This window comes from Netta rufina (assembly GCF_964035555.1).
Source record: "Netta rufina genome assembly, chromosome: 1".
Taxonomy (NCBI): Eukaryota; Metazoa; Chordata; class Aves; order Anseriformes; family Anatidae; genus Netta; species Netta rufina.
In genome coordinates, this window is record NC_140123.1 from 150,664,520 (window position 1) to 150,681,188 (window position 16,669).

At 45.7% G+C, this 16,669-nt stretch overlaps 1 protein-coding gene across 2 annotated transcripts in view; it reads right to left on the reverse strand.

Annotated features, from left to right (window-relative positions):
- The window catches only part of SYN3 (synapsin III), a gene marked incomplete at both ends in the record, with an annotated part of 168,787 nt that overhangs the window by 26,360 nt on the left and 125,758 nt on the right, over nt 1-16,669 (reverse strand). For both annotated transcript variants that reach the window (XM_084299840.1, XM_084299839.1), the window contains one exon: nt 4,532-4,594. In XM_084299840.1, coding sequence (XP_084155966.1) covers nt 4,532-4,594 — 63 coding nt within the window. The remainder of the gene's footprint in view (nt 1-4,531; nt 4,595-16,669) is intronic.

Below are 16,669 nucleotides of genomic sequence, written 5' to 3' on the forward strand. Positions count from 1 at the left end.
ACGCAAGCCAGGATGCCGTTGGCCTTCTTGGCCACCTGAGCACACTGCTGGCTCATATTCAGCCGACTATCCACCATCACTCCCAGGTCCTTCTCTGCCTGGCAGCTCTCCAACCACTCATCTCCCAGCCCGTAGCTCTGCTTGGGGTTATTGCGCCCCAGGTGCAGGACCCGGCACTTGGCCTTGTTAAGCTTCATGCAGTTGGCCTCAGCCCATCACTGCAGCCTATCCAGATCCTCCTGCAGAGCCTTCCTACCCTCAAGCAGATCGACACACGTCCCTAGCTTGGTGTCATCTGCGAACTTACTGAGGGTGCACTCAATGCCCTCATCCAGATCATCAGTAAAGATATTAAAGAGAACTGGCCCCAGTACTGAGCCCTGGGGAACGCCACTAGTGACCGGCCTCCAACTGGATTTGACTCCATTTACCACAACTCTTTGGGCCCGGCTATCCAGCCAGTTTCTAACCCAACGAAGCGTGCGCCAGTCCAAGCCATGAGCAGCCAGTTTCTTGAGGAGAATGCTGTGGGAAACGGTGTCAAAAGCCTTGCTGGAGTCAAGGTAGACCACATCCACAGCCTTTCCCTCATCCACCAAGTGCGTCACTTTGTCATAGAAGGAGATCAGGTTCATCAAGCAGGACCTGCCTTTCATAAACCCATGCTGACTGGGCCTGATCACCTGCTTGCCTTGTAAGTGGCGCGTGATGACACTCAAGATAATCTGCTCCATGAGTTTCCCCAGCACTGAGGTCAAACAACACAGCTACTGTTTCTGGATTTCTCAACAGAAAGTTCAAAAGATGCCTTTTATTGTGGTTTTATTCATCTCCAACCTGCACCTTACACACATGCATCGCATGACAAGAGCTTTTCTGTCACTAATGGTACGCTGCCACCCTTCTTGGTTCTGACCTTGACTGGTCCACTTCCAAGCTAAAGACAATCAACAGAGCCTCTTTCTTACAAGTCCTAATGCAGTTATTTTTTATTTTAGGTTTGAGGATTCTCTGTTCAACCCTTTCATTAAAAAACGTGGTGAGCGAATTTAGTGAAAATGTTGTGAAAACAAAGGATATGTGAAAATGATAGTCTGAATATTTTAATTATGCTCTTTCTAGCCATTATTACAAAATAATAAACACTCAGCACTTCTGAGAGTGCCAAGAGCCTTATGAACATGAATTACCAGTAATCATTATAGCACTCTGGTCCGTAACACAGAGAAGATGAAGAACTGTGAAATGACACAAATCTGCCTGCAGGTCAGTGGTGGAGCTTGCTGGGGAAGATGCCTTTTCTTTGTCCAGAGTTTGGCTTCTGGCCACTACCTCAGTACAAATAAAGAATAACAGTGTCTGGACTTCCAGTCTTTGCTCATTCTTCTAAGTCTTGGTGCCTCCCATTACATGTGATTTTATCATTAATAAAAAGAAAAATATAAGTACTTCTTTGACAATTTCTCCTGGTAATGAGATTGTAATCTGAATCCTTTGAAGCACCCATTACAGGTACCGGTACATGGCTCTCTATCTTGGCATCATTTGCTGCAGTAAGTACTATTTTTAATACTCACATGTGTACTTTGGCTAATAGGCTGGTTATTTTATCTTTTGTTTCTTCAGTCACTGCTTCTATACAAAACATGACCTGATGTAGGTGCTCTATTAATGCTTACTTTTTAACACTCATCCAAACCGAAAGCAAACCTCTCTCTTTTCTTATTATGTATATTTAGAACTAAAGACCTGCTATTTTCTTGTCATCTCTACTTCTGAAGACCAATGCAAAGAAATCCTTTACCTCTCTGTAATCTCCTTATTGTCACTGATTATTGCTTTTATGTTGTAATGGTTAAAACCACCATAATGTCTCCTGGAAATGTTCCTCTTCTGGGTTTCTTAAAAGGACATTTGATAATTCTATTTTCTTCCTTTCTTCCTTTCTTTCTTCCTTTCTTCCTTCCTTCCTTTCTTGCTCTCTTTCTTGCTCTCTTGCTCTCTTTCTTTCTCTTTCTTTCTCTTTCTCTCCTCCTTCCTTCCTTCCTTCCTTCCTTCCTTCCTTCCTTCCTTCCTTCCTTCCTTCCTTCCTTCCTTCCTTCCTTCCTTCCTTCCTTCCTTCCTTCCTTCCTTCCTTCCTTCCTTCCTTCCTTCCTTCCTTCCTTCCTCTCTTCCTCTCTTCCTCTCTTCCTCTCTTCCTCTCTTCCTCTCTTCCTCTCTTCCTCTCTTCCTCTCTTCCTCTCTTCCTCTCTTCCTCTCTTCCTCTCTTCCTCTCTTCCTCTCTTTCTCTCTTTCTTTCTTCCCCCCTCCTTTTTTTTTTTTTTTTAATGTAAAAGTGTTGTTTTTCTAGAAAACCCATAGTTCTGCTTATCTGTATTTCTCCTGTCATTTTCTGTGGTTTCTTTCCATCAGCCCCACTTGATCTTGAACTCTACTGTCTTAAAAATAAAACAATTTCCTGTTACTTGCTTTTTATACCAACCAACTTGTTCTTTATTTTATTTTCACCTCCTCTCTTCTCTCTCTTTTTTTTTTTTTTTTTCCTCAATGCAATGAAATGAAGCGGGACTTCAAGAAGACTACTTTAATGAGCCTCAACTTTCCATCAGGCTGATTGTGACAGGAAGAAACCTAAACTGAAGAACCCAAACCTAAACTGTAAGGTCAACAGCCCTTCCTTCCTTTACCTTCCCCATTTACTGAACAGAGCAGTGTTGAAACTCTGTGCCCAAATCCACATTTAGACTTTTCTAGTAGTCCCTAATTTCATAATGACTAAAGTAAACTTGGCCTCAGACCAGTTCTTTCTTCTAGGACCCTGGCTGTCAGCCTATCTGCATCCGGAATGACTTCCTGCGTAACCCCCTTGTACCATTGCATACAATTGTGCACTGAATTGTGCACAATAGAAAGCCCCTTTCCCTGTAACTTGTGACAGCAAAAATCAGTATCATGAGAATAAAATGGGAGAGAAAGTGAGAGGTGGAAGAAGATCTGCTGTCTTGTGCAGAAGACACCAGTTAAATATTCTGCGGACAGTTTTGTCTGGAAACGCTGTTTAGGTTGGGGCACTTTCCTTTGATTCTATTCTTCCCTCATTTCTGTAGCCACCCAAGCATCCTTGTTGCACAAGAGAGACACATGAAGCTCTCCCTACGTTACAGATGAAACTGCAGAGTAGTCAGAGAGGTCCAGGATTGCAGTAGGACTAAGATACCCACTGGGGCCTCAGGGAACTTGAAACCCTTCATCAGGGAGAAGCCTCTTCCTCCTGGTTTGTCCTGTTTGGATTTTGCTAATGAAATCCTTCTTGGGGACATGTTCAACAGCTTGCCCTGAAAGCAGCTCTACATGGTCTGCATGTAGTCTCATTCAATGACCCCCCCGTGTGTTTAGTATACGGAACACCAATATTTTAGCAAACTTTTCCTGCTTGTTTAAATGCATGTGCTTTAATTCTGTAAGCCACCTCCACCACTTTGCCCAGGGATGTGAGCCCACTTCCTCTCTGGCAGCTACCATCTAGACAGGGGAGCATTGCAACCAAAGCAAGAATGATCATGAGAGCTCCTGTGTGCAATCCAGGAAGCCAGAAAGAATTTCTGTTTATGAAGCGCAAGCAAACAAGCTGTACCCAGCTTTAGGTCAGTTGTACCTATGTATAATTTTCAGGCAAAGAGAGTGTGAGGCAGGCAGAAGTCTGGTCTGCTCTAGGAAAGTGCTGTGAGAGGGGTGTCAGTCACAAAGTTCAAATACCACCCATTTGGATTCAGAGATGATACACCAGAATTCCCTAATTTTGAACAAATCACGTTTTAGACAGATAGAGGGTGTTTTTTAAAGAGGTATATGCAAGGAAAGGAGGCAAAAGCACAGCAGGGACGTGCTGGCGAAGCCTCACTGAAAAGGGAGCCCAGACACCCCCAGAAACAGGGGCTGGTAATTCACTGGGGGAATAAAGATCCCAGCGAGCCTGGGAAAAACAAACAGGTCCTTCTGGGGAGCGAACTGTTTTTCAGGATTCCTTGGCAGGCGACCAGCCACTCTGCTTTGTAAAGTCTTGTTCTTCCTAGCAAGGAGGAAAAAAAAAATAACTGAAAGGCTCCCACTTTGTTGAATAAGTTCATCATCATGCGCACAGAAGGACCAGTGCTGCTGTGCCTCATTGTGAGAACTGTGGGGTGTAGCTGTGCATTGCAGGTGCTTGAATAAACAACATCACCACTTTCGGGAGAGAATAAAATGTATAAAAGACGAGCCTAATGACTTCAGCCCAGCCAGCTTTCCCCCCACTCTTCACGACCCCCCTCCTGCAACCCGGTAGCCTGCAAGCCAACATGGCTGCCCGGCTCCCAGTGCAGGGCGGCAGCAGCAGGCCCCTTCTCCCCCAGCAGCATCCAGAGCCACCCAGATAGGCCGGGGGCACGTCTAAGCCCTTCACCATCCGGCCACACACAGGGTACGATCGCAGGGATGCTGTGCCGCATAGCATACTCTTTCCTGAAGCATATGTATTTTAACTTTTACTTACCTTCCCCATTCCAGCGTGAGCATGTCCCAGCTTGACCACTACCGGGAAATTCGGAGTTGTGACCTGAAAGACAGAAGAAGGAACTCCTCATTAGTATTCATTTCCAGCCATTGTATCTGAAATAGTTTACTTTCATTTAGTAGCTTTCATGCCCATGCCAATGGGAAGATAAACAGGTCCAATGAAGACTGTCCAGGTGTCAGGACAATTAGCTAGTAGCTCTTCATTGGGACCCGTATGGTCCGAAATAGAGGCCAGGCAGAATTCCTCAGATCTGACCCACTTTTGCTGCCTAATAGCAGTAACTTTTAAACCTTCCTTTTATTTTTATTTTATTTTTCCCCCCACTGTGTACGTGTGGATGTGCATAGACTCATATGCATGTAAAAAAGCTGCACCTGCAAGCCTGAATACGTGAACACATTCAGATGCTGAAAACATTTGAGTTCTAAGAAAGATGAGGGTTGTTTCTTTTTCCACGCCAACTGCTTTGGCCTTTAGCATGAGTGTGAGCTGTCCCTCGGCAGCTCCCATTCCCCTCCCATCAGCAGTGGTGGGGGAAGGCGAGGGGGAACAGGGGCCAACTCTTGGGTACAACTCACAAAGTCCATCTATTCATAAAGCGCCCTTTCTCCTCTAATTTCAGGGGTGGGTGTAGGGAATAAAAGAGAACAAAGAAGGGTTGGGATCAGCAATAAAAATAGAAAAAATTATGTCATGTCTTCTCCGTTGGCTCATGTGATGTTTACATTGGGCAGGGTTCTGCCATCTGAGCATGCAAGTACATCTGAGTGCACATGTAGGATTTTATTTGGAAAGCTGCTAGTATCCCCTCTCCCTTCTGCTCCTCAGTTTCACTCTCAAGCAAGGATTCACTTGTAGAGATCAGCTGAGAGCTGGGTTGCACAGGCTGCTAGGAAGTGCACATGGCAGGACAGCGACCAGGTCTGTCTGGATATTCACACCACGCCTTCCCTACGTCCTGTTTGGTCCATTTCTATGCCTTGGCTTGACATCACCATGAGCTTCATCTTGTCCCGTGCTCCTGATCCTAGTGATCTCAATGCTATCCCTACAGTACATAACCCACTGTTTTTATTGCATATCTCATTTGCTTTGATGGAAAGTGTTTTATAAGATACTTTTGTCTCTACCTACATGCCTGAAGCACTGAGCTCTGCTCATTAAGCAGTTAACCTGGAAATCCAGCAATGGAAGGGACTTGAATTTTGACAGATAAATGGCTCTCCTATTTATTTAAGTTTGAGAATACATAAACAAATTGTTCTTGTGCTAATTACCAATTGTCTGTATGGACAGGCAGGCGCTACGCCCTAAAGATAGAATGGTGCTGCTGTCTCCATCTGTAGCAGCCCGCTATAAATAAATTAGTAATGAACACTAATGTTTTGCTGTTCATCTGCTTATGTAAAGAAATGGCACAAGAGGGGGAAACAGTGAGTGTATCATGTACTCAAGAAACCTGTGTCACTTGTGGGGATTTTCTTCAGGCAGAAAGCTGAAGGACCATCCACGGAAGGGCACCCTCAGCAGCAATATATCACAGCTCTGGCACAGCAATGACCAGCAGCCCTGTGCCAGAGGAAGAAGTGAGAGACCACGATAGGTGGCCTTCCTGGAGCCTCACAGTTAAGATAAGCATATGTCCAGGCACATGAGTTAGTGCTCCATTTCCCCTTCACCTCTCTAATTCATTGTAAGAGTCTGAAACTTAATTTGCTGCTGGCATAACAGAATCAAATAGAGGGCTGCACCTGAGGCTTACTGAAGATAGGACTGCGGATGGACCGTGCCAGGCCTTTAATGCTGGGAGATGAAAGGTAACCCAGCAGTCAGGGCACCCACCTGCTCAGGCTCAGGGAGACCTGGCTTGCTTCCCAGCTTTGTCATCCGTGCCCCATGCACATTGTTTGAGCCAAAGCGCTTGCAAGGCCTGGCCTCTGCTCCCTGTTTGGGAGCGCAGGCGGTGGCTGTTCCCACCGCACAGGAAAAGCAAGCCACAAGCTGCGAGCCCCTGGCAAGGGGGCAAAGAAATGCACGGGATAGATAATGCGGTATCGCAGGCTCAGAGTGGCCAGAGGCAGGAAGCAGTGTCTCTGCTATCCCGGCTGTGTACCCTACCTGCGGGTTTTACTGAGGGAGCCTGGCTCGAGCACGGGGCCCGGGAGTGGGAAGCATCTGTTTTCCTGTGTACATGCGAAGAAAGTTTGGGATCCGATAAACAACCCAAGTTTACTGCTAGCCTGGGAGAAACCACAGGCAATGGCAAAGCTCCGTTCAAACATCTCCCTTTCCCTTTGCTTCTTGGAAACATGAGCTCAGCTTTCTTGGTAAGGCTTTGCCTCATCCCAAGTGGTGACTGGCCGATGCCAGAGCGGGCTGGAGCCACGAGCTGCTTGGGCTGGCCGCAGTGCCAGGGGCTGGGGGTGAAACACGGAGCCAGGCTCCTAATGTGCAGCAGGCAGCCTCGCTGGGGAAGCTGTAGCCCTGGGGAAATGCTGGCACAGGGCTTGCCAGCAATATGTTTCTTCCACTGAAAGCCCACACTGAAATAATTTGTATGTATATGAACCTGCCTTATGGAGGAAGCGAAGAGAGAGCAGCACACGCACTCGCTGCAATTTATAATGGGTGTGTCTAGTGATGATGGAGTACCGTTAGTCTGTGCTGAAGTTAAGTGGGAATGAAAGCTCTCAATAATCCACAGGATTAAAGCAGAGTCCACAACCATCTGAGTTAGGATGCTTCTGCTGAAGTGGTGGAAGTGGGGTGGACTCCAGCCCAGTCAACAGAGATATTGTGAGCTTCTACCATAGACAGGTTGGGACCCCAACCCCATTTCTGTTGCTAATGAGTTGGTCAGCCAGCATACTTGGCAAGCAGATGAATGGACAGGGAAGCTGAACGGAGGGAGAATGTGTTACACATGTGAGTATGGGGCAATGGACACAGACCCAGTGAGAAATTCTGGGGGTGGCCACAACTGCCACAAGAGCAGATCCCCAACATGAGTATTTACATGTGCTTAGTCATAGATTTCCTGGGAAAGAAGATGCTTTCGATCAAAGGATAACAGAGTTTAATAAGAAAAGCATGCTTTTACTAAAATCATGCAAAGACATGTCTGTGTCTCTCTATGTGTTTGTTTATGTTTAGGAAAGGCTCTTTTTCTTGGAGAAACGGGGATAAACACTTTGATGCTTTTAAAATGTGCATAAATTGTTGACAGGGCTTGTATAGATGATGTCTGCGGGTTTGGGGATGGGACTGCAGCACTGCAGCTAACCCAGTGATCAGACACGGAGTGCTAGTTCATATGCACAACTCAACCCTTTGAATTAAAATCCTGTAAATTGATTCCCAGATGTTGTCACACAAAAGCCTTGAGATGGCAAGGTTTACAGATGTGCCTAGAACTCGGTGTATGGAGTCAAGCAGGAGTCTGAATCCTAAATTAGGGACTTAGCAAAGCCACCTTTGGTAAGGGTGAGGGGAGAGTCATGAAGTATTTCCAATTTAGGACATGGATGGCCCAAAGTATGTCATTTTAGTCCCTGATTTTACCGGCTTTGCTCCGTGTGTAGTGTCACTACAAAGACAACTCTGCAGTTAATCAGTATTTTGGCACTGGCGTGTGAAAGTGAGTGCCGGTATGCATGCATTAGCCTCTGTTTGAAAACACATGGCTGTAAACTATGACACTTTCTCCTTTACCCTCTGCCCCTCCTTTCCAACAAATACGACAGTTTTCAGGGCTTCTTGTAAATATACAGATATCTTCTGCATTTGTTGCTGGTGGAGCAGTAGAACAGAGCTGGATATAAATTGATCCCCAGGGAGATATCTTAGATGAAACCTGTTCTATCACATAAATACAATGTTTTCCACTCTTTTGCTTCACGGAGGCCCTCAACAGATGCTGGTCTTAGGTCTATGATTTTATATACTGTCCTGCAGTCCATAAACAATGCTGAATGCCTCTCTCAGTTTCCTTCTGCCATGCTCAGTTCTGTGCATTAGTTCACGTTATCCACCTCACACAATACACTTCCAGTTTCCAGGGTTACTCTTTCTTCTGCAGAGCCTTTCCAGTCAACGCTAAAACAACCCTGGGAGCAGTGACATTGCGGTTGATATTCGGAGGGTTTTGGGGAGATGGGAAAAGGTGACGTTAAAACGTCAGTCTCTTGGCACCAGTACTGTATTACCATAGTGTCCAGTGTTTCCAACTGGGTCTGAAGCCCCATTGCACAAGGTACTGTAAGACTTTTGCTTCATATTGCCCCCAGAAGTAATACTGTGACTTTTTTAATCTTTTATTTATTTATTTTTTTTTTTCAAGCTTTGACACTCTAAAACTGACCTTTCTGTTTATTTAGCTGTCTTTACTTGTAGGATGACAAAATCTGTTCTGGGTGGGTACCTAATGGGTTCTGGGAATGTTGTTCATGCCCTTGAGTGCTGAATGTTGAAAGTAATGTGTGTGGCACTTCCCTGGTGTCAATTAAGTTGGACGAGCAGTGAATATATATGTTTTCCTGTAAAAGCAAGCAAGCTGATGCAAATGTAGAGGAAAGTAATGATGTCATGACATGATGTCATTATGTTTATTGAACATATCTTACTGAAGGTCTAAGCTAAAGATCAGCACTGATTGCATGCTGGCCTTGCCAGTCGTGGCAAAATTCAGGGCTGTTTAGTAAAATATGGAGGAGAAGAAGTGTTGTTTCCAGTTATTCACTTGCTCCCTCATGTAATCACCAACTCTGTGCAGAATGGCTGACTCAGTGGATCAGTACTATGGCCCCGTGGAGGTTTGTGGTCACCCATGTATGACAGACAAGTTGTTCTTTGCTGTTTACCAGATCAGGAATAGTGTGAGAAAAAAACAACAAGCAACTATAGGGGAACATGTTGAACAATAATAGCTGCCAACATGAACATCTGTGCTCTATTAAAGGCACGTGATACGGATTCCTTCAAATCACACGTGTCTGTTCATTACTGTATTATAATTGCAGCACAATGGAGAAAAAATCATTAGCTGGGGGAAGAGGGCCTGTGCTTCCAACCAGCTGAAGAAAACTCTGAGGAGAAGTAGGTATCCTCAAAGGTCTCTGGAGGAAGGAGGATATAGGAGTTATCATGAGAAAAGTGCTGAGATACTTGTGTCAGGAGGAGTTCAGTAACAGCTGTATCAGGACAGCATCATATAAGGCAGGACCTGGAGCCGTATGGTGGTTGGTAGACAGGGTGGCAGCTGGTGTACGATAGTGCACCTTCTAGAAAAGTAGAGACAATGCCTCATTTTAGGATGGGATAAGTTTTACAGAGCCTTACTGAGCTGGGGTGGTGAAATCAGTGCCGTGGGGCAAGGTGGATGCCTTAGACGTCAGTAGTTTGGGTAGATTGTAAGGGATGCTTGCAAAACCAAATGGGAATAAACTAACACACAAAACAGCACTGTGAGGCCAGAGGGCAGCATTTTAGCAAGCAAGTGCAAGTTTTTGGAGGTGGCGCAGAGAATAGCCAAGAATGAGGCTGCTGATAACAAGGTTGTGAGGAGAGAAAACATTGACTAATTTGGAGGAGACCTCACTGCTACAGGGGTGGATATCCGAGAGCAATGGGAGGGCCAGGAACGATTGCAAAGCAAAGGGTTAGATTCAAGATGCTTTGAGTGGATGGACTTCTGCTCATTTCATTTAGCACTGGAGCTGAGACCTCCAGTTTTAAATAGAAAGAGTAACTGGGTGGAGATACAGCAATAGTCAATTTGTGCTACGAAGTCAAGTCAGCAGTGCCTTAGTGTGAGAAGATCCTTCAGGGTGGTACAGATCTATTCTTTGATCTTATCATTGCTTTTAGAAAACACAACACACACACAAAAAAATGAAAGGCCAACAGCAACACAACTTAGTGTCCACATCCTGGAGTAAACAAACCACAAACCAATGTTTCAGAGCTCATAGCACTTGCTGTGGTTAGACACGGAAACGGGTGGAAAGGGTTAAGCACGAAGCAGAACTTTTTGTCATTAAGGCCACCTCTAATGTTACTGTGACTTCTGTTTTATGTGAGACAGGATCCTTTTGGGTTCCCAGTGGTCTCCCTCAGCACTTGGAGGATAAGAGTGCGAGCATTTTATATTATTCTCATTCCCTTGGAGCTTCAAGTGTGAGAATTATATGAACAAGTCCAGACAAACAGATGCTCAGCAAAACAACAATATAGCTTGTGTCTGTGTGTGCTTCTATGCACACACACATCTAGCTGTGCTGGTCAATAAATTCCCATTACCACCTCTCAAAATGCAAGTTTTTTTAAAGGTCATTAGGAGTACATGGAAATGTTTAATTCCTTAATGTGTGGGGTTTGCTTAGCCACTCTTTTTCAGCATTTTCATTAAGGAAGCCATCCATATTCCTCACTTGTTAGGGGAAGGAATACATTCTGATGTTAAAAAATTGTATATATATATATATATATATATATATATTTGCTGGATGGAGTGGGGAGAAAAGAGGAAAATCAAGAGGAAACGCAGGAGTTCTCTCTCCCTCCCGCCTCCCCAAACCTGAATTGGGTATTTTTGTCATGTTTTTCTCAAATTAGAAAATTCCATTCCCCATATCAACACACTGCAGGGGGAGGGAAGGTGAGTGCCTGCTGTCGGCAGGGTGGGGAACTCTCTAGGAATTTTCTTGTGAGGGGTTACCTTGGGAAAACATTTAGTGCCTCAGCTGTGGTAGAAGATACAGTAAGGAAACAGAGAGAAGAAAATGCTTTATGAAGTTATGCTGGGGTCTTCAAAGCTGTCCCTTTTCCAAGAGCCTCTAAGGTTCAGAAGACACAGGCCAACAGAGCTCATCCTTCGCTCAGAAGGCTGTCCTTTTTTCGGGACAGACTCAATTCTCACTGATACCAAAATGAGCAGCTTAGGGTTTCCACAGTGAGAACGAAACTTCCCTGAACTTCACGGTGGAAAAAAAAAAACCTTCAGGAGCAGGCAGTGCAGGAATAATGAGGCCTTGCTGAAGCTGATCATTCACCTGCTAGTGTGGGCTTCCAGCCTCACCACATGCTGAGCTGCAGATGCTTTCCTGGCTCCAAAGGGCAAAGCAAAAGTGGTTCCCAGCTCTTACACAAAGCATGCCCTGACGGCGACGCTCAGGAGGATCACACCCCTGCGAGGGCTGGGTTGTGGTTTCACAACCTGCAGCTCACCAGGCAGTGCTGCAGCTTCGGCAGCGTGCAGCGAGCAGCGGGCCCTGGGCTTGTTAGTGCGTTCGGCACGAAAAACCCTGCCTGACACAGAAGAGGCTCTGATGTTTCACCGCAGGTCTCATGCCGCTGTAAGTGTGCCAATGACCCTGAGCAGCCTTGGTTGACATTGCCGTGCCAGACGCGGGCAGGAGGAGCAATGAGGCATGGATGTTGCCTGGTAAATGGGACGGGATGCCATGGTCTGCTGGAACATTTCAAATGCCCTCTGGGCTCCTGAAAGCTGCTGGGCAATGGATCATTGCCTCCTTCCTCCTTGCCATTCTTCAGCACTCAGAGCTATAGAAATAGCAGTACAAGGGAAACAGGCAGTCACAGTCTGACCTTTTTTTATGAAAAATCCCTGCTTTATTTCTGTAATTTTTTAAAAGTCCAAGGGACCAGCACAGTTAGTGATCTTAATTACTATCCCTCTCAAGTAACCTTGATTACTACATGCCCTCCAGGGCATGAGATGGCTTTGGATATAAAAAAGAAAGAGGAACGTGGAATGTGTCCCTTGAGTAGTCAGTATCTCAGGGTACATCTGTTCTGGTAAATTAATGCCATAGCAAGGACAATGGCATTGAGTTGCTTTTACTAATAAATCCCCTAACATTTCCCAAACACAACATGAAAACCAGTGTGGGTCTACGGGGTATTTTGGAGGCCAAGACAGTTTAATAGCGTGGCTGTGGCCAGACCACACCAGCATTGCCAGAGAATGGCCCTGGCACCGCGTGGTTTGCTACTGTAAACGCGACCTCGGTCTGTCTCACAGGGCTGAGCAGCAGAGCAGTTTTTAATCTCACGTTATGCCCTATCTGTGTATGCTGCCACATTAGTGTTTTATTCTGTTGAACAAAGAAAGGTCTATCTCAGGCACAATAGCTTAAAGCTGCTGTACGTCACACCATTCCCTTGTGATAATTTTCACTGTTTCATACTGAATCCACGGTAGCCACGTTTTTCACCTGCAGCCGCAAATATTTACACCACATATCTTTAGTCCACTGACCTAGAGAATCAAGTATTACCTCACATGAGAAATGTTTATGCTATGGGCCAACTTTGTTATATTCTACAACCAGATTCCATTTTAGGCATTTTGAGCCCTTAGGCTTGTGGAGGAATCCAAATCCTTCACCAATGTGGCTTGGCAGGGACACACATCCCCTACCTTTTGTGGTCTCTCCAGCTCTCTGTGCCATAAATGTGTGGAGTAAGGGTCTCCAAAGGCTCCAAAAGCAAGGACCCACCTTATCCATGGGTTGCACATGGAGCTGAACCCTGGTAGAAGCTCTTCTGAGCCCTGAAGGTGTTGTGACATCTTTTGTAGGCACCTACAGTGGGTGGAGGCTGAGTATGAGCCTTGTTCTTTCTACACTCTTGTTCTTGTGCTTCACAGTTTCAAGTTTATTTCTCCAGATAAAAATCTTGTATGTTTATCCAGGCTAATTTTTGCCTTATGTCAGAGACACTGAGGACATGAAAGGCAACCATTGTATCCTGTGATTGAATTAGCTCTGTGTCTCTTGGGGGTTCTTAGGAACTTTCAAATTATAAGTTTTTGGTAGGAGCCAAAAACTGTAGGAAGGGCTCTATTTCACCATCTCCCCAAAAGTTGCCTGGGGAAAAAAATAAGGTTCCAAGCTGCAAATTTTGTGTTTTCAAAGCAGAAAGTTTCACATTTCAATGATTCTGTGAATGAGCACTAATTAACTTTTTTAATCCAACAGGGAAATGAAATGCTTCCAAACTGTACAAGGGAAGCATTTTTGATATGCGTTTTATTTCTGCATGTTTCATTCATGAGGCTTTTTGACTTTGGGCTAGGGAAATAATCTGAAACCTCGAAACCTCTGGAGAGCTGAGAAAACCTACCCAGGCTTTAGGGTGTAACCCAAAATGGCCCCATATGGGTATTTGTCTCCCTCTTGTGGCTCATTCCATGAGATAAGACATGATCCTCCTCCAGCTGTTTCCTGAAGGCATTATAGCTTTAAATGAAGTGGGAGAAAGGCATTCCGTGGCTGTCCTGTGCAATTAACATAAATGTAAACCTTGGCTGCAACCTCGATGCTAAGAGGAAACCTAGTATGCCAATCTGAATCAAAAATGATTGAGGAGACGAGCGGGCTCCACACCCAGGGCACAGGCAGAGTTATTTTCAGCTGGGACTGGCTTCTGTTGACATCTTTCCCAGCTGTAGCGAGAAAGGGGCTCCTCAAGTGTCTGCACTCAGAGGAAACAGAAGAAACCACTGTGCGGATCAGCCTTTTTCATCTCGCAGCCACCACCTCGGTCAGCAGCATTTTTCCCCTGCTGCGCACACACATTGATGTATGGCAGGCTGCAGCAGCCAGGAACGGCAGGCGAGCAGCAGGAAGCAGAGAAATTCCATTCCCAGTAACACATAGACCCTCTTCTTTAGCTTGGGCAAGCCTGGAGAGCCAAAGGATGCTGTGGTCTCTGTAAGCCCACTCCTGTTTTGTCTGGAGAGAAAGTGTTCGCCCTTTACTGGAAAAAGAGGTGGAGACCTGAGCTGATTTCATCTGTGAGGCAATATCTCCACTTCTCTGGGATAAATGAGGCAAATGTGAGTGAGCTGGTCCACGCCCAGTGAAGGAAGGTGTTTGTTTCTTTCCCAGGCTGTCACGGGATACAGGTAGGATTTCGGAATATGGGCAGAAGCCAGCATGGAGGTACACGGGCACGTGCCTGAGAGAAAGGCGCTGGGAGAGCCAGGGGAGCTCAGGCCTGGCACTCTGGCTGGAGACAGGGCACAGGAGAGGAAAGAGAAGCAGCGGCACCTCTTGTCTCCACTGCTGTCACTGCACTGCTGCACCAGCCTGGAGCTCACTCATGAGCAAAATCTAAGACCAGTCCAGAAAGATGTGTACTTCTTTCCTTATAATGATTCTACCTCTTTTCTTCCCATCAGATCATGAAATTATTTCCCCAAAGTGTCTGCTGACAGTGGTTCTTGCTTTGTTTCTTTGTTTCTCACAGAGATAGCGTCAGCACCTCAGAAATACGGCAACTGAACGCCACTGAGCTCTGCTGAAAAAACAGTTGCTATTGAAATGTATAGGTAAAACTTCAGGGGAGGGGGAGCTGCTCTTAAACAAAGAAAGAAAGAAAAAAAAACCAAACACCTTGGCACCCACCAAAAACCAACACAAAACAAAACAAACAAAAAAATGCTCTCTCAAAGAAGCTAAATCGTACCTCAAACTCTTTAGACTACTCAAAATCTGTGAGAGAAAACCTAGTCTTAGGTGGCAGAAGCCAACAAGGCTTTTTCCTTTTTCTTGATTTTGTTTCTTAAACTCTGAAATGAGAAAGTTTTGTACACACTTGTCCTGGTGGACTTCTTGGTTGATTGGTTTTCACCCAGCAGCTGTAGGTGGGTCCCTGAGGAAACTGTTCAAAACTTCCTATGCAGAGGTAGCTCCGCTAGAGAAGCAGGTGTCCAGGCTATGTGTGCACACTTCTGGACTTTGGTAGCAAGACCCTGATACTGGACCTTGAGGACAGGGTACTATTTCATATGCATTTAGTAGACAGCCCTAATTAGCTAAATTAGTTTGTCTGCATCATAAATGTAAAGCAGCACACACTGGATTTGTCTCTAATTGTGGCATTGCTGTGGTGATGGGTTGCAGACTTTTTTTTAACTTTCTCATTAGTACTTAGCTTTAGGCATTTGTGAGAAACCACAGCCTCCAAAGGCTCCCACTCCTGTCCTCTTAATTTTGACTCACAAGGTTTTAATGGATGAACAAGAAAGCAAAGAAAGCCTTTGGTTCTCATACCATTCAGCAAACCTCCGGCTGGCACTGGCATTGTTTGGGAACCCTTGTGGGGATGAAAGCAAATTCTGTACAGATGTGGCCTCTTCTGAGCCTGCTCTTTGAGGCCTGTTGATTCTCAGAACAAAAAGCACGTGAGGAGGGTGACTGGCAGGGGATTTCCATGGAGGGCTCTGAGCGAAGTTATTTTAAACCGATCCTGCACCACACGGGGCTAGCGATAGTCCTCGGTGGGAGGGGTTCCCAAAAGCACGAATGCTGCTGTGACCCTTTGTATGCACTGAATTTTTCAGCAACCTCAGTGGGACCGGAGCTGGCATGTCTGCTCCACGCAGTGGGACACTGCATGGAGATCCTCTGGGCTGATGGGCTCATGAAGCATGTCGTGATACGGGTTTGGAGCTGGGAAATGTACACTTGGATGAACGTGGCAAAAAGAACACATGTAGATGGCTTATGCAGGGACAGCTTGGGCGTTTCTGTTCCCAGACCTTTCCAGGGAGGGAGACAGGGGTTAGCATACGTGGATCTGGCTGCTTGTGTATTTTTGCACCTTGGTCTCCACCCATGAGAAGTTAATGGGGTGAAGCCACCTGGTTGGGTATCTCTGTGCCTGCTGTGAAGACACGCTCACGGAGCAGTTACAAAAAAATCCTGCCCTTTCTTCCTAAACCTTTATGGAGGGAGTTTATGAGGCATGATATGTGAACCCGGCCCCGTGAAAGGATTAACCAGCTCTCAGCAACTGGGAGTGGTAAAGGGGGTCCCTCCTGAAACAAATCCCACTCTGTGTAAGATTGCTGATTAAACTGAGTCTTTGGACGGTAAAACTGTAACCGGGGCAGGAAATTTGATTACATCCATCAATCCAGCCGTCTGACTTCATGGGGCTAACGTTATCCTGAGCTCATCACTACGGCAGCGTGGCATCTCACACGTAAAGACTGAAACCCGGGCCTCACTGAAGGCGATGGGAGTTAGCTCATTCATTTCAACAAGGCTACGGTTTCTTTTGCAATGTTTGGTAAAGATTGTTTAT